General features: G+C 39.1%; 1 protein-coding gene across 1 annotated transcript in view; it reads left to right on the plus strand.

Annotated features, from left to right (window-relative positions):
* mam (neurogenic protein mastermind) overlaps positions 1 to 23,837 on the plus strand; it is a 203,882-nt gene that overhangs the window by 169,180 nt on the left and 10,865 nt on the right. The window contains 1 exon segment of the mRNA XM_018450053.1: positions 23,429 to 23,776. Coding sequence (XP_018305555.1) covers positions 23,429 to 23,776 — 348 coding nt within the window.

Here is a 23,837-nt window from a genome sequence, read left to right on the forward strand (position 1 = left end):
AAGCTCGAGAGCGCGTCGTGAAGCTTTCCCGAAAGCCACCCTGGCGCATGGCTCACTCTTGTGCGATTGTTCCATATAAACCACCTCGAAGAGTTGGCACCCCGAGCACGTAGCACTATTCTTTACTCTCTCTGTCTCTTTCTCGTTCTTGTTCAACGGCGTCCCTTCATCGTTTTCTCCGAGGATGCACGATTCCCTGGATCCCAATAGCCGCCACCGTAAGCAACATCGTCCTTCTGCGGTGGTCCCAACGCTGCTAAGGTCCTCCTAGCTTATTCTGACGTAGCCACCCTCCCTGTAACCCAAGCACGACCGGCCGAATAAACATTTATCCACGATTCGAAATTAATGTTTCGCCACCGCGTCTCAAAAATCCCCCTTGATACGCGTTAAGAGAACAGAGACGAGAGTTTAGAAGTTATTAGCAGCCATCGAAGTTTCACGAGTCCTTAAAATGCTTCCTTTCGCTCCCGTCTTTTCACGCAAGAGTCATCATGCGTTAATTAAAATAATGCTCGTAAATTTAACATAAACAAGTACTTTTTATTACATTAACTAAGGTAGTATTTTTATTGCTTTCGCGGTTTTTTATTTTATAATATAATGATCTAGAGAAAATTTTATTTTATTCACTAAATCTTCATCTTCATTCCCATATGGATGTTTAGGGCCGATCTTATAAATTCACAAACTATATGAACACTATTTGTACACATTATTATATTATTGTTTCACAATTTAAAAATATTTTTTACATGTATATCTTTGTTTAAAGGATGTATAAAATATTCTCATGATCATTATTTAATTATAAATCTAAGAAAATAAATAAAAATTAAGATATAATGTTAGAGTAGGTGTCAGAAAAAAATTACTCTACGCGAGTAGTTACGTTAAAAAAAAACCACGCGAGTAATGCAGAATTCAGGAAGCACTTAGTTTCGGCAACATTTTGCAGTGAATCCATCAAGACGCGTCAGTCTTTCAAGCAAACTAGCAAAGAGCAAATTATGAAGCGAGGAGAGGAGAGGTCAAAGTAGAGGATTGTCAGAAGAAAAGTGGAAGAGCGCGGAGAGTAGGGATAAAACGTGTTGAAACCTTCAAGGAATTTTGACTAGCATAATGCCATCAGTAAATCGACGCCAGTAAATGAGCACGCTCGTAGAGGGTAAAAAGGACGAGCTGTCACCACCGTATGTCTCGCTTATCAGAAACCTCTCGTCAAGGAAGACGCATCGCTTATAATAAGGCTGCGCCAGCGTTTCGCACAATTCCAAATATCGCTTCGGCTTAATATACTCGCGCGGCGTCCCCCATCCGCGCCAGAGAAGTGGTGTCTCTAATCTGGGTCAAAGGTGATTTGCCGAGAGCGTGCCGCGCGCGCAACGGCCCTTCTTCGTGGTTATACGTTGGGTTGACGTAGCGGCGATCGAAGTTTGTATGGCGCAGCCGCGACCGAAGTATCCGATTCCTATTACTCGGCTACTTCGCGCGACGTGTAACGGATCGCGTATCAGGTGCGGCGCGACAACCTGGAATCGAGGAAGCAATGCGTTTCTCGAGTCGCCTGTGCGTTGAGTCGCGAATTAGAAAATATCTCAGGAAGTAATCGAGAAACCAACTTGAAATTATAGATATAATTTCTTTTTTAGAGGACCCCGCACTAATTATATAGGAAATTTGATTAGGAAATTTAGAATGACTTTGTTTTCATAAACATACTTAACTAATAATGTGGCGAACAAAAAATGTAATAGATACAAGACTCAGTAATGGATAGTTCTTGATCGAGATATGGTGTATCACTGGTATAAAACGGAGTATCTTTGATACATCATAGTTCCTTTTGTCTATTACATTTTTTGTTCGCTACATTACAATCTACAACATACATGAAAACTCATTTTACCAGGACTTAATGTCCTACATAATTAGTGTAGGGCCTTTTGTCGCCAAATAGCCTGTGTATCACAGACGGCGTGGTCTTATCTCGCAAACTGTATCTCTATGAAATGAGATTAGTGCTAAGTTAATCATTTGAAAATTATCCGTGATTACACTAATAATGCGTCGATTGCAAAATTGCAAATAGTTCATAAATTTTACAAGATAACATCTTTGTAATCTAAACATTCGATATTCTTTGACTTGTAGATTTCTTCGAGATTGAGTAATCGAATATGTAAGATATAATTACGATAATGAGTCGCAACTAGTTGAAACTGTAAGTGGAGACGATTACACACGTATGTTATCGCAATCTCTAAATTAACCTCAAACACGAAATTCTCACCGAGTTATAATGATGGTTTTATTATGACGGTTAGCAAATCCAAATTTATATATAAATAGACTTGAAATATTATTAATTATACCGCACTTCCGCAAGAAAAGAGATACAAGTAAAAAATATAAAATTGTTTAGGAGACAGGGGAATGAACATGTCTAGTTCTCTAGAAGTAATGCAGATATTAATTTTATTATGGTGTTATGTTATATTCCTAAAAGCTCATCTATTTTTATTTATATCATTTTTCTTTGAGAAGTGTTTAAATTTAATTTGTGTATCACTTTTCTTGCTTGAAGGCCGATATTTAGAACACAATCTGCACTTAATACGAAATTCAAAAAATTTCGACTTGTGTCACTTTTTTTAAATATTTCTGTGCATTGTATTATATAATACTAATAATCTTAATGATCACGAGGACGTACTGTAACGATACAGAAAAGTCAACATTTTTTATTCATCACGATCAAGTTACATGAAATCTCTGTAAAACGTCGTTATGGATAAAACATTGATCGAGGTTATCTTCAATAACTTTGCGGCAAGAACACTTTCTACAATCTGAATTTCTGGTTGCGAAAGCAGAGTACGTAAAAGCAAACGGCAGTCGAAAGAGTGAGGCGAAAAAGTTGGCACTCCGAAGGTGCGATCTTGGCCGAAGATATTGACTTTCCCGAGGATTCGCCCCCGTTCCTTCTCGGTGGTAGCGCGATGATGAGACCTCTCGGGGCGAGGACTCTGCCTGCCTACAGGCGTCATCTGCCCCTTGTCGCTCGTTCGCCAATTCCCTGGGTGAGACTCGCTATTCCTCTCCTCTCCTCGCGAGGGCGGCGCGTAGGTGCGAAAGGGATGACTGAGCGGTATTCTAAGATGTGTGCGGAGGTAGAGAGATGTTTCCTCCTGTGTAGGTGGATGCTGTGTAGACATCGGCACTGAAACGAGTGGTGGTTTTACGCCGAGCCCTCGATACCACTATACGGAACCCCGCAACTCTGACTGACACAAATCTCCGCAGGAAAAAACCATCATCCCTGCCGAACGATACCCTCTCTAGCTCGGATCTACTAGCGTAATTCTTTATCTTCGTATCTCAGAGGGTTGAGACTCATCCTCTGTGTAAAATTGAGATCTTGCCATTTCGTGAATAATTGAGATATCTGAATTTTTTTTGTAATAATATAAATCTTAAAAAGAAATATTGGGCTGACCATTTCAATTATCAACAATTTAACATAGAATTCACTTTTGTAATTTATTTATTAAATATTTATTAAATGTTTTTACTCTTAGCTTTTATATGAGAAAGTAAAATCGATTGCATTATTATTCGGTGATTTCTAAACGATTGCAAATGATAAATTGCAAAGTTACCTGTCTATAAATATCTCCGAGGTATGACACTTAGTGAAATACTGATTCCTTCGGGCTTGAAATAGCGAAACTCGGTAGTAGAACGCTTTCATGAATACCGTGCCATTCGCGCCTCGTTCATCTTCAAGCTTACTTCATCGACATGCTCTTTACCAAGTCGAGTATAGCGTCTTGCGTGCGACGTTTCGCGTGATGCCTATACATACGACCGTTTTGCTCGCCAATACGAGCGAGCAGTCTGGTGCAGTCGGCGGAAGTGTCCTTCAAGACGAGTGGTTTCGCGATGACGACGACGATGATGGCGTCGACGACGCCGACAGTGGCGGGTATCGTGCACTCTGCCATTAGCGACGACTGCACCGACGGTTAATGGAGGCGGTGTAGAAAACGGTGCCGAGGAGAGAGAGAGAGAGAGAGAGAGAGAGAGAGAGAGAGAGAGAGGAAAGGATGAACTCGTAGGCAATGGTGTCGAGGTATAGGGAGCAGCGCGGTGCAAAGTAACAGCGTGATCAATGCCGCAACGCTAATTAATTAACATTCCCTCGCGGAGCTCTCCGGCAGACACACCTATACACACGAGAAGCTTTTCCTTTACTACCCTTCTCGCACGCGTTTTCCCTCTTCAGTCCCTCGTCGAGTTTCGCCGTCTCTTCCTGTTCTCTTACCTCGTCCGTCTCACTCGCGTACGCTTCTCTCTCCTCTTCTCTCCTCACTCTATTCTGTTTCGCTCTTCTTCCCTCCCTCTCTCGTGACTTTAACGTCGACGATCGTTACCGTACCGCGATAACGACGGCGGCGATGGCGACGACTAACACCCGGTAGGAATATTCCTGAGAGGATTATTCCTTGCCGGTTAGCGAGTAGTCGAAAGTTTTCCTGGCAGCGGTGAACGCGACGGGAGGGAAACTCGATCGAAAAGTCGAAGATCTCGAGATATTTGGTCTCATCTGATACAGTCGCTGCGCAAAGCGTCAGCGTCCTTGAGATTTTTCTCCGCTGACAGCCAAACGATCTCTCGACAGTGATAAAACGCTTGGGGATTCTCTCGTATTTTACGTAAAACATTACTCTCGCGATACTCTTCGTATATCCGAACAAATTTACGGAGCATTTGATCTCTATGTGTACAAGTGTACCAGATTCCATAAATCTGGCGGCGGTGTCGCCTGACGTTAATTTTGACCGAACGTCTCTCCGCTTTGTGTTTAATTCACCTAGTACTTTCTTTTCTCTGATCGTAAGACTCGATTTACTTCTTCGGTAAAGGGACTTTCACGCTTTCCCGCAACGCTGACTATTTTACGAGACAATTCCCCTTTCACGTGAGATGATAGGAGCGAGAACTCTTGACGGTTCAACTTTATCTTCCTTTATCGTCTAACTCTTTCTCTCTCTCTCTCTCTCTCTCTCTCTCTCTGTCTGTCTCTTTCTCTCATTCGCTCGCTCGCTCGCTCACATTTGGTCTTGCCCTTTTTACTCCCAGAGGATTAAATCGCGCCTCATCCTCCGCCCGGTCGATACCCGGCTAGCGGGCGTAGGAACGTTGACCAGGAGAAGCAGACGAAACTTCGCAAGGACACGCTTCTCTACATGCCTGTGGCATGCGCGCGCACACACGTACACATGCACACAAGCCCGCACGAAGTAGGACAACGCGGAATGACACCCCGTAAGCAAGGGTGCACATCCTGCCTTATCTCGCACGGAGAGGCGGCTTTTGTCTTCACGATGGGCGTTGTATTACATTAAATAGATAATGGGGTATAAAAATAACAATCGATTAATTCCATAAAAGATTATTTATTGTTTTAATCGTACGGATTATCATTATAATTATCTTCGAGATATCATGTAACAAGCAGTTGGTAAAATAACGGGTGATAAAATAATGGTTTATAAAAATATAAAAATAACGTTTGATTAATTCCGCAAAAGATTATTTGTTATTTTAATCATACGAATTATTATAATTATCTTCGAGGTACGTTGGCACGTAGTTCGTAATGTTATAATGCGATATGAAACGACAAGACACGCGCTTCTCCTTCTCGCTCTCTTTTTCTCTTGGGCTCTCGAATTCTCGAGCTCGAGGAGAAGTTTCAAAGAATCGATCGATACACGCGTTCTCTATCGCGCATTGTTCCGCAAAACGACTCAAAGCAAGTCCAGCGGTACGGGCTGGTTTTACTAATTGGTGCCGAGCATCGATTACCACTTCCGCCCTATCCTCTACCCTCGGCTTTTACCAACATCAGTTTCACCCAAAGCGTTTCGGTACGCTTCTCGCGCAAGTAATTCGCAAATTATCTTCGATTATTGCATGACTCGTTTGTTCCTCGTTCATCCGTGTCCAAAGTGTTGATCTACCTACGACTTTCAGCATAATTGAGGAATGCTCGATTATTTCACGATGTTGTTGACGGGATCTTATGTCGATTTGAGAGCACAATGATTCGTAGTCGATCTCATTGTTTCGCTGTCGAGAAACTACGGAGAGTTGAAAACTGGGACAAGTTTACTCAACCTCAGTTGTGGAAGATGTTCGTGAGTATAGCGCCTAGCTATAACGGAGAAAGCAAACAGGGGTGGAAGAAGGCGATGCTTCCGTAGCTATAATCAGCGCTGTTAAGAGGGGATGGTATTACCCTCTCCCTGCTAAAGCGTGAAGTACGCCGATTGGCGATTAGACGAGTGTATCGATCGACGATTAAGGAACAACAGCATCGACATCGGCTTCGCGGAGATTTTCGCTCGTAAAACGAGAAGGAAGGCCCCGCAAATAAACTGTGGTGGTGTTGGGATATTGGTGGGGTAAACAAAAGCCAACCGCGAGCAATAATTAATACGCCTTCCTTCCAGCGTGCGTGAGGGAACGAGGACGCAAAGTGACGGGAGAACGGGCAAGGTCTTCTCTTGGAAGCGAAGGTTTTGATTAATGAGGAGTTTACTGGCACCTTCTCTATTGTGCGGGCTAATTACACCCCTGCTGCACGACTAGCCGTGGTGAGAGCATCTTTCAATCCGCGACAAGGCAAATCCCTTCTGCGTAAATCGAGCCGTGTCCTGCCGTCCCACTATCCCTGTGACGTACGATCGGAGATCGAACATTTGTCCTCGCTGATTAAGAAACCGAGATTACTACGGATCGTAGAAAATTCGGAAAAGTCAGGAAGCATCGAGAAAAATCAGGGAAAATACGTGAAAATAATAATAAAATATTGTGGTCGAATAATACATTTATAAAAAAATGTAGTAATTAAAATTATTTTTGTCACGTATTTATATTTGTATATTTATAAAATTGAAACACAGTTGAAAATAGTCTGCCAAGATTTTTTCTTTGGCGTTTCTTTTTTTCAAGAAATCGACATTAGTTGAGTATTAATTAGCGTACGTAAAAATATTTATACTGCATTTTGAAATATTACAAAATCTAAATGATTTCTCGTTGAAAAGTTGTTTGCGATTATTGTAATTAAAAAATTGAGGAAACAGTCATAAACATACAACATGATATAAATATCGGAGAATATCTTTTTAACTTGAATTTTGACTTCGAGTTTTAATTAGGAAATAATTACACATATGTCGATATTATGACCGGAAGTAACAGCAAAGTTATAATGCTCGATTAAAACTAAAATGTTCGTGTTCATCGTATTATTTATAGAAACCAATGTGGCACACCATTAGTGCACTCAAATAATAACACGTTGCGCTTTATAAAAGCACGGAAGCGATGAGATTCCATTACAACGTTTAATTGCAATTGCCGGTGGTCTTTACCGTCTTACATTCTTGTTTCACTTTTTTTTACGCCGATAAATCCCATTGAACATTATTTTATTGGACGGCAATATCTTGAAAATGACCGGTAGTTTCCGCTTATCGACGATTATTAGTCTAAATATTTCGGCGAATGAAATTAATCATAACACACGAATTCGAGTGGTTTCTAAAAAATATCATAACCTTAATATCTATGGTTGTTTATAATACTTATATTCTAACAGAAAACTCCCTTTTATTTTACGTATTAAATTTCATACGAAAGTTTGAGTGTGCTTTACATTTAGGTAATCTGTGGTGAAACGAATTTACAAAAGATTTTTTTATCATTTATCGTTTATTTAATTTCAGATTTTTAATTTTAGCTTCATTTGGTTTAATATCAAAATAGTCGAACAAAATTTACTCGAATTCGTTTTTTATACGCCATGCACCACTATCGCATCTTCATCATCACTACTAATACTAGTCTTCAATCTCTCTTCGGGGTCTCTCTAATTGCTACGCGAAAGGGTCATTCGCCTCCGAGGTTCATCGGGAACGCATCGGCCGTTCCCTTTGCGTCACCTTGTATGCCGCTTGACTGCAATTTGCAGCGCCCGCGGCCTCTCGCCTCTCCTTCCTATCCTCCCTCGCTCCCTTCCCTCTTCCTCTCCTTTCCCCTGGTTCTCCAGTGCCTGCCGCGTATCACGGTGTCGTGCCCATCACGGATACGTATATGTCCTCGTATCAGACACGTATGGGGACCAGACAGAATATACAGAGCACTAAATGCCGCCTATCGGAAATCGATATCGGGGAGCCACAGCCAGCAGCAGCTACTCTTCACATCTCTCTCTCTCTCTCTCTCTCTCTCTCTCTCTCTCGCTCGCTCGCTCGCTCGCTCGCTCGCACTGGAAGTTTCGTCTTTTTCTCGCTTTACTACATTGGTCCAAACTCTCTCCTATTCCTCATCCTCGTTTACTTATTTCTATTAGTCGTATTTTTCTCGCATCTCTTTATCCTTCGTACCTCGGTCAGCTTTTTCTGATCCACCTTTGCGAAGAATTTTTCAAAGGACAGCCTCTGCTCTACAAACCACCGCTAAATTCTTCTCGCACCGTTTCGACCCTCTCTTCTTTCTGTTCGCTTGTCCGCTTTCCCTCGCAGTCTCCGCTATTAGACAGAGCGGTCTTCGGAACCATATCGATCGATCCTTCGATAACAACGAATGTTATCGCCGAGATAGCCAAGGAATACCGTCCGAGAATTGCAGCTTTAAAGTATTGTAATTGATGGTATCGCGCACGATAGGAAAAAGCCCATTTTCCACTATGGCGAATCTCAGTGAATTTATCGGGGAGAACAATGTTCAATTCAGCGTTACAGTGAAATTTTCTAAGTGCATCTTAAAAATAATATAGTTTTTGTGAAAATTTTTCTGTCGAAAGATAATTGTAATGACAGAAAAAGAATAGTATACTCATAATATATTCCCGAATAATAAAATTAATAATCTTTACAGAATTATTTATGAATTTTAATATAGAAATTTATATGTTATAGAATCTTAGGGTCTCTTTTTTTTGGCTGAACTTATGAAAACGAGAAAGAAAGTTCTAGTGCAGTCTAGTGCAGAAATAAAAAAAACAGACCTTTGTTATAGAAGCTATAGAACTTACCATTGGAGAATTTTACTGTGTCATCATACATATTCAAACTCCGCCTGTTCTTTTCCTGTCGACAAATCAATCGCGCGTAGATTCAGTTCTCTCTACTGGCTCTTGTTCTCCGGTTTTTTTCACTAATGTTCGATTGCGTTTTCATTTGGAAGAGACGTCGACATCTTTCATCAGCGTATCCGTTCCGGTTAAGTACACACGGGACTCGATTTCATCGGCTAATATCATTTCGAAGCTCCACCGATTAAACTATGCTTGACGACGAGAGATCTGCGGATCCATCTGGGACAAGTGGGTTGATGCCGTTCATCATTGCCGCTTCAATTATCGACCTCGAAGTTTGCATTTCTATCTATTAGACCTACTTTGTACCTCATTCGCGATTATCGAAGAAAAACTGATTGTCACGTCGATTTAATCCTGATACGATCCTGATGGCAATCAATTCGTAATTAATGGCTCCGCACGTCAAAGAAATCAAATATTCAAATATAATACATACGCGATTGCGACGTATCGTAAATACTCAATTTATTGTGCACTCAGTGTTTTACATAATCTGACGAAGGAAGACCTAGATCGAACCTTAATAACTGTTATAGATATTAGGATATTAAGCGGTCTCGGTGATTTCAGATCTGGTCGAGATGTTCATTGCTCGGTAAACATATGCACGCGCACGTAGATGCGAGCTAACGAAAATTAATCCCTTTCGTCGTCGTCGTCGCGCGTGCAACAAGCGCGATCGCAATTCGGCGATTCCGCGCTTTGATTTCGCGACGCGATGAACGCCGGGGGCATGTCGACGCGTACAAATTTGTTGGACGATTGTAATTCGGCGCGATCTCCTTGGAGCTATACCTATGTGCGAAAGTTTACGGAATTGTCAGTCGATGCCAATAATTCGCTGATTTATTAACGCTGCAAATTATCGACCTGTAAGCTTTTTGAATCAGTGTACAAAATAGAATAAAAAAGAAACTTATTAATTCTAAGAATAATTTCTTAATAATCATCCGAACGGAAAATACAGTAAACACTGTTAAATCTACAGTGTCAAATTTAACCTAACATGAGTCGCCACTGCTCCTACTAAATATATCATTATTTTTTACCAACGATAGTTAAATTTGACTCTATATCGTGTCAATTTGACACTATATAGTATCAAATTGACACTGTATAATATCAAATATAACCATTGTTTTAGTATAAAATAACGATATGATTGAGTAGGAGCAGTGGCGACTCACGTTAAGTTAAATTTAACACTATAGATTTAACAGTGAAGAGACTACTAATAAAATACAATATTATTATAGTAAAAGAAACAATAAACAATAGAAATGTACGTTCACGCGAAAATTGAAATTACAACTTTATATATCTTGATACAAATTATATAATTTACATATATACTTTTATTTATATATAAAAATATTACATTGAAATTATTGATCGACGTTTCGTACGTGACGGCGTAAATCAAAGAGGAAAAGTAAAAGACAGCGTACTTCACTTTCAAAAACAGCAATGCACTTCTATTTTTAAAAATCTTGAAAATGTCGTGGGATTCTGATTTAGTAATTTTGGAAGGTAAAGAGAGTATGTATATACGCGACAGGCGTGCACCACGGTAATATCGATCAGCTGAAGTCCCGTGCGCCGACACACAGACACAAAACACACACACATATACACGCACGCGCGCGCGCACTCACGCACACACATCTAGAGCATAGCACAGCAAAACACACCCAGGCTCCTCTACACAAGAATATCAACGCCTGTCGACCCCCGCCTACGTGTTGTTGGCTGCACGCCCCGCTTAAACCGTATTCAAGCGTTTCCCTTTCACGGCGTAACCCGACCTCTCTGCTTCGCTACTTTCTTGTCCACCCTTCCTACGAGTCATTAAGCGAGTGCGTTAACTTACACGTGGCTCCGATTCGCCGTTGCCACATTCGAAAATCCCATCTGTATCGATGTCGTTCAAGGCTAATCCTGTTGAAATAATCTGTTTCTCTCTCTCTCTCTCTCTATACACTGTTAAGTCCAGAATCTCAAATTATACTTAATTTGTTATTTTTAATAATTTCTATAAGTCGCCATTGCTCCTATTTAAAATATCGTTAATTTAATTAAAATAATGGAATTAAACAATTCAATTCAAGAAAATATATTAAATTTAACTCGAAAATTTAGTTTATTATTTTTTATTATTTACTAATTGTAAGTCAACTAAATGCATATGTTTATATGGATGTTGTTTACTTTGAAATTATTAGCCACAGAAATGGATTGATTTATATTTTAACACACGTGAGTTGAAAATAACAAAATGTTATAACTCAAGGGATTAGCTTATTATTGCTCTTTTAATATCTAACAATATAAGCCTTCCAATATAAGATTAGATCTTCATTACTCAGTTAATAGATATTACTTCATTAATAGATATTTTTGTTACAACATCTTGCAGTAGGTCTGTAATTAACTCTATATTGCGTATTATAATTTGCTTTTTCTTCTTTTCTAGTTATTGTATATGCCATATTGTTTTTTCAGAAACTAATAATAAGATCCAATTCTCTTGACCAGGTATCCTTCTCTGTGACTCCAGTTTTTGTCGAGAAATAAATCTACGGGATATTTCGCCGCAGTTTTTTACGCGTTCTTCAGTAAGTCATGAGTACTGTAATTGTCACGATGACAATGCTTGCCCGCGATTGGCTTAATTACTTTTCGCTTTAATTATGACTAATATTCAGCGACTAGTTGACTCGGTAACGAGTCGCTCACAACCTTTGTCTCAGTAACCGTGCATGACTCGAGTCATAATTGTAAAAAAAATTAAGATACATGGAACAACATAAGAAGCGCCGAGATTTCAAGTCTTTCCGGAAAGTAGAGATTTTCTGTCTCTCTCGGTGTTTCCTCTTATCCTCTCGGTTTCCTTCTGTTGTCCCTTTCAACAGTTGCTGTTGCGATCTTGGAATTCGCTTTCGCTAGAATCGCAGACATCTATTTCTATTTTTTTAATGAATTGTTTAGCCTTTTATTACTTTCTTTTAATGAAAAAAGCTTTGTGTCGCTCATTTGCTGCAACGACATAATTAAAAATTTTTCATTTCTTAATTGCTTGCAAAAAAGAAACTTAAAGAAAAAAAAGAATACTTTTATTCTTCTATCATTACATCGAACTTACATTTCAAAATTAATATTACAAAATTTTAACGATTCATAACATTGAAATTTATTTTTTGGAAAACTTTGCTTTTCGAATTGTATCTCGTTGTTGTAACAAGCAATGTTTTTTTTTTATGTAACGTAGAGCTTACAAATAGAAAGTTTAAAGGGTGAATGAGAATCAAGATATAAAAGCTTTTTTAAAAAATTAACGAATATGTTATTACGATCGCATAATTGTACACTCTAAAATCTTTGAAGTGAAATTTAATTCTAAAGAATGACAATTGAACCAGCATTGAAGAAAAGTGGCTCAATTGTCAATTTTTAAGAGTGAGATGTTACTCTTTAGAGTTAGATTTCACTCCAAAGATTTTAGAGTGTACAAAATTAAAAATTTGTTATATATATTCTTACGAATGAATAATTAATGATATGAGAACGCATAACATGTTTCGGCTGCAGGATTGAGCCTTCCTCAGATGTACAATAATTATAATATATAACGCACGAAAACGCAGTAAAGTCAGTATCCATTGATTTTGCCGAAGAATGTTTGAAATTTCACATGAGTAATTTCCAGGGCGAACAAAAATTGCTCACAGACGGCTGCTCGACCGTATGGAGAACACAGGTAGAGATTCGATGTAGGTCTTGATGTATGTATCACATTATGGATAAGTACGTTTGTCAAAAAATAATAAAAGACGTTGTAGTCAAATAAATAATTTAGCAAATTAAAAAGAATCGTCAGTCTGTGGAATGTGTGTGGCCGCACCGGTAGATAAACTACGACTCTTTTACCTACCGGTGCGATCACACACATTCCACAGACTGACGATTCTTTTTAATTTGCTGAATTATTTATTTGACTACGACGTCTTTTATTATTTTCTGACGAACATATTTATCCATAATGCGATATATACATCAAGACCCACATTAAAATTTTTAACTTTGTACAATTATGCGATTAATAAGTAAGATATTCGTTAATTTTTTAAAAAAGCTTTTATATCTTGACTCTCATTCGTCCTTTAAATTTTCTATTTGTTATTATTATACTGAGAGTCCTGTATTTTTTATTAATTTGTAGAGCTTACATTTGTGTATGTATAATCAGTAACCATTACGATTACATTAATTGTTAAACAGTCGTAATTAGCGAATCTCTTCTTCTTACACATTAAAATAACATTTTGTATTTGTATTAAAATTGGTTTACTCAAATCTTTATTAAAATTTTGTGTTGAATTTTTAACATATCCGAGTATTAATTTAATATAATTTGATTATGTTATTTGAATATTTTATATTAAATTGATATTCAATATTTCATAGTGTCAAAGTGGCACAATTGCGATGACAATGAGTTAGTGAACAAATAACATAAAAATAATATATTTTAAAATGAAAATTTTAAGATAAACAAATAAAATACGTATTAATTTAACACATCGTAAATGTTAACTTTACTGAAATAATATGCTTGCACGAGTTTGCTTGTAAATTGTGTCAGTATTACATTTTTGTGTTAATCTTTTTACATAATATTTGTGTTATTTCTAATTATTCATCTAGTGTATTAAATTATTAAATTGAGTGGATATCGTTTGGGACACGTGAAATATTCATTTTCGACTGTGTATGTTATCTTCGTATATCGGAACAGGGTTTTTGTTTTAAAACACTTTAATAAACTTTATTGTAAGTCTTCTCCATCCCATGATTTCTTTTTCGATGAAACTGCACTACGCGCACACGTGTGCGTGCAATTAGCCGGCCGCTGCGTGTGCATTTCTGCGGGACGATGGCGCCTGCATGCGTGAATTCCTCCTGAATTCGCGCGTTTCTTGCAGTTCCCTTACTGCATTCTTTCTCTCTCGATACGTAGAACGTAGAACGATCACGGCGAGTCATAGGCGTCGCACCGAAAGGTCAAAATTGCGAGATCGAATTTTTTCAGCGTTTGATAACGAAAACTGCACGAAAAAAAAGCTACATTATTCGCCGGAAGCGAAATATTGTTATTTGATAAATATTATTCGATGTAAACCCACAGTTTCCTCGCTGGTTGTGTAATAGCAATTAAAGTTACAACAATAAACGCAATCGTCGTATGTCAGCTAGTGCATGTACTCTAGTTTTGTAGAAATATCAAGTTTGCGCGCAAAAAATATGCGGCAAAAAACCTAGCGTAAAGTTCCATGTTATCGTAAATTAAAATTTCCTTTGCGATTAATTCCGTATAATTTTCATATTCACATTATATCTAGAAAAAATATCACATTCTTTGGTAAATTAATTTTCTTAAATATAAAGTAAATCTTAAATATAAAAATGGAATATTGTATATTGTGTCACTGATATCTAAGATATGAATTACAATTTATTTTTCAATGAGTACCTACGCCTATGACAGTACTTTTCCGACGGTACCTACCTAGAATCAAGCAATCCAATGCTTCGAACGTCGGTGAGAAGAAGGAAGGAAGGTCGTTACTAGAGTGGTAGGGCCGGTGGGGAAGAGCGAGGATCAAAAGGAAAACGACGAACAGAAGCTTCGGAAGAACGAAAGAGACAAACAGCATCTAAGAAGCGTCGGTGGAAAAAAGAAACGGTAGAATTATAGCGTGAGCGGTGGAGACGTGACTGGTGATGGTGACGATGGTGGTGACGGTGGTGGTGGTGGTGGTGGTAGTGGTAGTGGTGGTGGTGGTGGTGGTCGCGTGCGGCCTTCAAATCCTTCACGGAAAATTCTGTCTTCCAACCCTCCTCGCTTTACACGGTCCCGTCACCGTAACAATCACGTGACCACCGCACCCTCACACCATACGCCATCGGAAACCTAGAGAGTATTCAGTTTTTAGAGTTCAGATGGCTGAAATCCACGAAGCGCCTCATCGATCCCGGCTCCGTTTCAGAATTAACTCGGCGATGTCGTTAGGACAGTCACCTTCGTTTATTCCGTTTTACATTTTTCGTTTTATATTTGCAGATAAGAAGCTAATAATAACGATTCCGTCTAATGTAATTATTCTTCGTGACATTTTTAAATATATTTCATTTTAGCTTTATATGTTTTGGTCGCGACGTTACAATCCTGATCGTAATTTAAGAGTTCCATGGTCGGTTAATTAGGAGGTCGATCAATGATAGACTTCCCTAAAGAAATTTTAGTGAAGTATACTGTCAAAAGAGAAGTTATGTCTGATGATTATGGCGGTTGTACTACTGACTTCTGTCGTGCCCGACTTCTCTACTGCGGAGACCAGAAAATTCCGAAAGGTGAATCGATCGAACTACTCGTGAATTTGAATTGTACCATAAAGAATAGGTCTGCGAGAGCTTAAAGGAAAAAAAGGAACAAAGATTATGACGAAAATTGAAAATCTTTAGAAAAGAGCATTCTAAAAAATATCACCGTAGATTTAACACCAGGGTCCATGTAATTCTCATCGTATTGGTGTTAATATTAACATTAACACTGAAAGAAAAAGGCTAATTTTGTCAAGCAAATGTGTCAAGAAAACTTACGACGTTTTCTTCGATTTTTATTAGTTATGAAAAAATTGGTGATGACGAAATATATAGTTCTGTGAAATATATTTCATTAATTGTAAAAAATAAGATAGATGGCTTATTTGCTAAGAATAAAATTTTACTTCACCGTATTTAAATAAAGATTTATTTCAGTGAAATAAGTATATTTGTCAAATAAATTTTTAATATCTTCTAAAATTTAAGTATCTTGTTGTCAGTGTAGTGAGAATTATATAGAGCACCGCATGGCGTTAAATCTACAGCGGTATTTTTTAGAATAAGGGTAACAGACATTATACGGGCAAATAAATGTAAATGGCGTATTCAGCACCTTCGAAATCTGCCATTATCATTGTTTTTTCAACGAAAGCAAATGCATTCAATAGTCGCTTCGCTCAATGGTCGACCGAGAAGTTGACCTCGGTTGCATCGCCACGAAACTTCTCGATTTCGCGGTAGAGCCTCATTCGAGGTTGTGGGAAAAACAGTGCACCAGAGTGATTGGAACCCTCCCGAGAACTTTTGACTGCGTGTTGCATGAAACTTTGAAGATAATCAAGGTGGATAATCGTCGCGAGGGTATCGCGGACGTCAGCGTGTAACTAGCGTGACAATAGACGATTGCAAAAGTAATTGATTCTGGAGAATGGACTCCAATGTTTGATGGAAAAAAGGAATGTTTTGAAAGCGTCCCCGCGACGTTATTTGCGGAAAATCGATATTTTTGAGATTTAAAAGCATTCGCACGCCACTGCACCGTGATGTATCTATAATCATTTCATTGGTCGACTATTTCAGGCAGATTGTAATTTTCATGAGTTTGAGGTGTAATGAGAAATTTTTCTATGACACACTCAGAGAAAAACATTATGATAGCAGCTATTATAAAGGTAACAACTACACAAGTTTTGTGCAGTGTAAAATTAATGTACATAATTGTTATTTTTATAGTTGCTGTCTTTCTTTATAAGCACATAACTTGGCCGTGTAATTCTTTTTTATTTCGTAATCGGAAGTAACAAGCAGAGTATTTTGAGCTCTCAGGTGCTCTCGATCGAGGCTTACTTTTATTCGCGTCACAATTTGCCTAATTCTCAGCGCAGACGCATCGCGAGATGAAGCGGCTAATTCCTGTGTTCTCGGTAGGCCGAGCGTAAAACGAAGGGGTCACAACCTCTTGGTCGCGCGCACCCCCTTTCGCTCGCACAGGTCGGGCCGGTCAACTGCACCGCGAGCAGTCGGTAGTCGCCGATTGATGCGTATAGGGTGACGATATATGCGCGTCACCAAGCTTGAGGTGATGAGGCCGACGCTCGGGGGTGGCGGTGGGCAGACTAGAGATGGGTCGTCGTTCGCACTGGGAGGTGATGGAAACGTCAGCGTTGTCACCGGCGGCAATGGTGGCGGTGACGGTGATGGCGATGGTGGCGCGGGTGGCGTTTAGCACACATTGCATGTGTACGGGAAACACTAGGCGATGGAAGTGAGGAAGAGAGAGGGGCCAGAGGTCACCGGCCGCGGAGACTCGTGCGACTCGCTCCCGTGGAGCCGTTCTCCTTTTCTCTCCTGTTCTCTTTCTCTCTTCGCCTCTCCTGCCTTTCCTCTGCCGTTTCTTCGTCGCCTCCTTCCCTCGTCCCGTTGTTGGTGCACAATTGTGTACTCCTCTCGCTACGCAATTGCGTACCGTTCCACGGTGGTCGTCGTAATCCATGGGATAAGCCACGTAGGTACATCGCGCGCGATATACACGCCTCGATCTGCTCTTTCATCGTGAAAGATTCAAACCTCTCTGTCCGTCGTGAAGTGTCCATCTCAAGGTCACTCGTCAGAATATAATCCCCGCGGCACTGCCGTCGCCACAACACAGTATTCGCGAACTTCGGTGCGTTGCACCTGTTAAAACCTATCAGTGGTTCTCCAAAGCGTTACAAGATGTATATTCGTATGTCTTTTCGTGTTTTTATTCCTTTTTTTTTATTCCTAATTGGAGATTATCGTATAACTTATTTTGTATTTTATAAATTAAGTAAAAAAATTATTTTTCTTGTTCAATGGTATAATTTGAAAAAGAATTGCATAATCGTATGCAATCGTACTCCATTACACTTGAGATAGGTATTGCATTCCAGATCGAATTTACGAAATGGTCTCGGTGATTTTTCTGCGTGCGCACTCTGTCGTGGCCGCAAGTGAATATCTTAGACGCGTGCATTATGATTAGCAATTACAGCAACGTGATATTAGTCACAATGCGATTCCTTAGCCGTGCCGCGACGACTTAACATTACGCGAGCACGTACATCCGTCGCCGCGATCCTCGAGCGATATCGACTGTTGTGACAGTGCATTGGCTCTGCGTAGTATGCTAATGACGAGACGGTCTCCAAGTCGCATTAAATGTGCGCTTCCATCTACGCAACGTCGCACGGAGAAAATTTTCTTCTTGAACGTATGGTCCTTGTAAATGTCTCGATATCTCGAGTGACTGAAGAATCAACAATATATCTATAATTATTAAGAGTTTTGTCAATAACAACAATAAGTAGCAAACTAAAAAGTTAAAAGGTAAAAGAATTTAAGTAGTTTGTGTTAAAATAACATATAATTCAAGTGCAAATTATTGCGAAAAAAACTGTTCATTTCAAATATCGCAGGTACAGTCATACTTTTACTTATCTTCCTATCATAATGTTTACATTTTCGAAGTTTTGTTATCTTATTAGATTTATATATCCTAGTATTTATCAATTACGGACAAAACAAAGTTTCTTGTAGATACTTATTTTTTTTGTAAAGCTACTAATTATTAATTAATAATATAGAACTCTGATCGTATACCTTCTTATTAGTTCAGACATTGGAACATTTACTTTGCATCTTTTGTTTCTTGTTACATGTCCAGTAGCAATGGCATATAAAGTATGCAGCAAATCTGTCGAATCATCTTTTATTTGCGTGTTCTAGGACGCGTACTATTCTTATGATAATATAATTTTCTCAGCGTCTAATAAAAGTCAAATTTCGTCTGATTTGAAATAAAGTCATCAATTAAACGCCGGATGATAAAATAGTACAGTTCTTTCATTCTATATATGAGAGAATATTTAATTACAGATGTAATCAGTTCACGAGATAAACGTCTCGTATAGTCTTTTTTAGCGTCGCGTGACGATAATTGAGGCAAGTAGATAGGAAGAACAATCGCACTCTCTACTAGAAGTCCGAGATGTGAGGAAATTAATAGGGTATTAACAGAACTCTGCATAAAAATAGCGTAGACAAGAGTTGCACATCCCGCGAAATTATTTAATTATTCATTTAATTTGATATTGCATTTATACAGATGACATGAAAAAACAACACTACGCTTGTAGAAATGAAGTAAGAGTATAGGAGGAAGGAGAATCTGAAAATTTCATTTGTATGCTACGAGAAATCGGAAACAGAGCAGTAATTATATCTAGCAGTAGGTATCGTATCTTGCAAGAGACGGCATTGCATTATGTTAGATAAGGATAGGTGTACGTGTTTGAGTGAGATAGAACGATAATGTAAGAAACTGAATTTGGAGTTAAAAAGTATATTATTATCAATTAAGTTCAATCGTCGCTTCAGCATCCCCTTAAGGACGCGTTCAAAAACATTATCCGAGTACCTCCGAGTGTCATTTTATCCTTATTTAATTTTCGATGAATAACAAGGATAAAATTCGGAGACACTGATAATATTTTTGAACGCAGCGTAAATCAGTTCAGTGACCGTAACAACTAATCGATTAATAACATTGATTGAAGATACGATATGTAGTAAGAAGATATGATAAAAAAGTAATTGAAGATATAATATAATGGATTAAAGTTAGATTTGATATTATTGTAAAAGAGAGAGAATATATAATGTATATGGCAAAAAATTCATCGAATAACTAATAAATCTAGTTAGCAGAGTCTTGTTTACTTTCGGAGATATGAATCTGATAGAACCAAGAATTTAGATCGATTTTTTTAATATTGACGACCTTTTTAAAGGTATTGAAGTAAAACTCGTGTTAAACAATCAGAAAATTAGTAGAGAAGCTAAAAGCATAAAAATATCTTACACACAAATAAAAAAAAGAATAGAAATTGATCCAATCGAACGAAAAAGCTATAAATATATTCAGAATACAAATTACAATTAAATATACTGATATTTCTTGTATATACTATGCGGAAATGGTATGTCCTAGCGTAATAAATCGTATCTAGATATTCTAGTTTATGGGCTCCTTCGGTTTATTGGCTTCTGCGAACTACTCGTTAATGACGGTCACATCATTAACTAGGCTTAATTGCAAGAGCCCGCAGTGTCGGCATTCGACGAATCCTGATGCATTATCGATTTTTCAAAACGATTTGTCTCATCTTCTCCATTTTATGCTGTATATATCGGCATCTTCGATATTTTTTTTTTACTTCGTGCTTTCACTAGTGTGAACTTCCGACACCGGAAGGATTTCAAACGGAATACACGCTCGAATACAAATCGAAAAGGAAGTCGTTCTTTACTTCGACTTTCTCGCTGTCGAAGCGGAGGGAAGTAAGAGGAATTCCAATCGTGCGACTGTTTCGATCGATAAAACCCGCGCGGACGACGGTTTTATTAGAGTAAAAGTCTTTAACTCCCAAGTGTCAGGAAAGAGCGTCACGCGCCCCGCGTGTCAGCGTTCATTAGTATTCTCGACGAGGCGCCTCGTGTACCCCACCTTACTTCACGACACCCATGGAAACACAGGAGAATCTGCTAAATCGTCTCTCTCCGAGCCCTTGGCGAGGCGTGACAAGACACGTGCTATGCAGATGTCGCATCCAGGAACCACCCCCTTGGCGAGACGCTACTCGTGATTTAGGCTAATTATGCGCGACCGATGGCCAAGTAGGTTTCTCCTACCGGCTCACGTATCTCCGTACGCTCTATCGGGATACGCGATGTCTGGCGATGTCTCGACATTATCGTATAATCGCAGACATGTTTTAGTCCATAGAAATCTTCAAGTAAAGCCCGTTACCGCAGTATATGGTTTACCTAAAGATTAACCTAAGAAAATTCATGAATCATAATGTATGATTACCTAAAGAAATTTATGATTGAATTTTATTAACGACCTTTAATCTTTAGGTAACCGTATATTGTGAAAATAGACGTAAGAGATTAGACACCACCCATTTGATTCGTCATATCTTTCAGGACCTGCTTGAGATAGAATGAGGTAAATATCCATGTATTTTATTTGGCCGAATAAAGTTTCCACTTATTCGCTTATTTGTGTTGAATATTTTGATTTTTATAATAAATACTCCAATCACAACTTTGACAAAGGGATTGACGGATACTCTGTATATTATATATTGTACATTGTGTCTGTATATATTATGGCTGCTTATCGTGCGAAATACATGTGTACACGGATACGCATCGAACGGATAGACGTGATAATTCCCTCATGTGTAAATGTAGCTGTACATAGCATCTACAATATGTGTGCATGTATATGCGTACATGTATGTACATATATACATAGTACGTACAGCGAAATTACGCCGGTTGTACTAAATACCAATCCTTGACTGCGTGTATAATTATCCTGGCGTATCGATAAATGGTCTTGTGTGCGGCTCTTTACACGCGTCTACACGCTGCTCGTATACTTATACATACGTATGTACGTCATATGTCTCGACAATTTTCGTAGACCGAGCAGTTATCAGCGCAGAAGGCGACTCCACATCTATGCATTTGCATAAGTGTCTGTCATCGTCTGCATTCTACAGGTATATTTAAGTATTGCGGTTGTACACAGCGCGTACCATCTTGTACACGCTTTACCTGCGTTTAGAAGAATGCGTTTTCTTTTTCACGAGCTTCATGGGAAAAAATTGGATAGTCGATCGACGCTGGAACGTGCAATTTTGATAAAAATGCGCGGTATCGAGCTGTGTACACGACGCGATACTCAATTTGGCGATGTTTAAAGTCTCACAGGGTTCAGATACGTGTACGCATACATGCGTATCGGAGATACAAAGTCGCAACTAGATTACGAGGGTTTGATAACCTGCAGGATCGAAGGGTCGCCCGTGGGATATAGTAGTGGCTTATCCTTCGACCGTTTCTCCCTTCGCTTCTTCTCTTTCGTCATACGGTATGAAATATAGAGAAACGATGACTATTTCGTCGCCAGTGATACATCCCCGACGACAACGGGACGATAGTCACCGTTTGTTGTTGTCAGCTACCTTTTCTACAGAAATTTCTTCCCACTCGGCGATAATATCCTGTCGCCGTCGAAAGGCATCATTTCCGTCACTGCGAGTTCCTACGTAACAACGGAAATAACCTGAGTCTAAATCCAGAGTCTTTAATCGTTAACTTAATTCTTTATTAATCATTGTGGAATCTTGCACCTTGCGTCAGCAAACCTGGGTCTTCGAGCTTTGGTGTAGATTTATATTCTGTATGAAAATTTGAAAAACTTGTTATTGCTTCAATAACGAGCTTTCTACTATCATAGAGGTTGAATTGTACAATATTTCGCTTACTTTTTGGAGATGTAAATCTATCTATCAAAATTCACACAATCAAAGTATTAACTCTCCACCAATGTTACTCTCCGTCTACAATCTGGATCTTCGAACTTCAATGCAAATTTTTATATTGTTCCAGATTTTATAAAAATCTGAAAAAATCCTTACTGGTAAAAAGTTTAACGAATTTTTACTATCAAGATTCAAGAAGTTAGATTCTATTTTTTACAGATTTCTATATCATAAATTTACAGAATTCAAAATATCGACTGTACCTTTAAAGTTCAACATGGTTAGTGGAGGGTTAAGTTTTGCTCCTAGATTTGTGTGTGTGTGATCTTAAGTTCAAAATATATCATTAAAAGTTTGGAAAGCCACGCGTGGCGAGAAAATAGGCGGTGCAATAAAAAGAAAATAAGATAAAGAAATGTTGATAGCGAGATGATTACTGGGCGCCTGCGAGTGTGTAATTCCGTAGCGTTTTATAGCCTTCATAACATTTTTACCGCGTCCTGCGTGCGCGCAATTAGCGAGTTAGCCACTGTGTAATCACGTGTGTCGTTAAAGTGCTTAAAGAAGCGGAGACCAACTTCAGCATTAGCCGTGTCCCGTTCGACAGACGAATCCCGTGTTTAAAACCGATTTAAACGGGCAACTTGTTATTACACCACCGAAGTGTACCGCAACATTGCACATCGTAAAAAAGGATCACGCGCGAAAAACTCACCGTGCTAAAAGCCAATTTCACTGTTATGTTTACTTGGCACTAGACGCTTATATTTCTCTCAGTTCTCTACGAATTTCTTTTCTGAATCAACAGTTCAACTGTTCTATGAAAAGCTCGTGATGCGAAAATAAGTAATAATCCCATAACAAAATTTTCTTCGGTAATTCGTGTAATTGATTCTTCAAGACGGTGGCCAATTTCTTATTTGAGGATCACTAACGCGAGCTTGATTCCCATGATCTCTGCGAGATAGACGAACTACAATGCGAAATATGGTTTTGTTTTGTTTTGCAGGTGTCGGCGGGCCAACATTTACAGGTCACGAGCGAGCTGAAACCGGTCGTATCTGTCGCGGCGCAGCAGGGCATGTACTTCAATCAGCAGCAGCCGCAGAATCAGGCCGGGCCATCGGCTAATCAGGCCGACGCCTACTGCTCGGTCTCGCAGTCCCAAACCATCAATTTCACTCAGCAGAGTCTAAGGCAGCGGGCCACGGCCGCGGCCACCGGCGGAATGCCGCAGCCGGGTGCTGCCGGCCCAGGAACACGAGGTCATCCGCAGCAGGTGCCGCCGGGCCAGGTCGATCAACATCAGCACGCGAAGCTTCTTCAACAGCAGCAGCAATTGATGCGCGCGCAACAGGTAAGCAACCTGATTGTCTTCACTCCGATAAATTTTCGTACACGCGTATCTTGAGATACAC

Source organism: Mycetomoellerius zeteki, unplaced genomic scaffold (genome assembly GCF_001594055.1).
Source record: "Mycetomoellerius zeteki isolate Tzet28-1 unplaced genomic scaffold, Tzet1.0 scaffold264, whole genome shotgun sequence".
Classification (NCBI taxonomy): Eukaryota; Metazoa; Arthropoda; class Insecta; order Hymenoptera; family Formicidae; genus Mycetomoellerius; species Mycetomoellerius zeteki.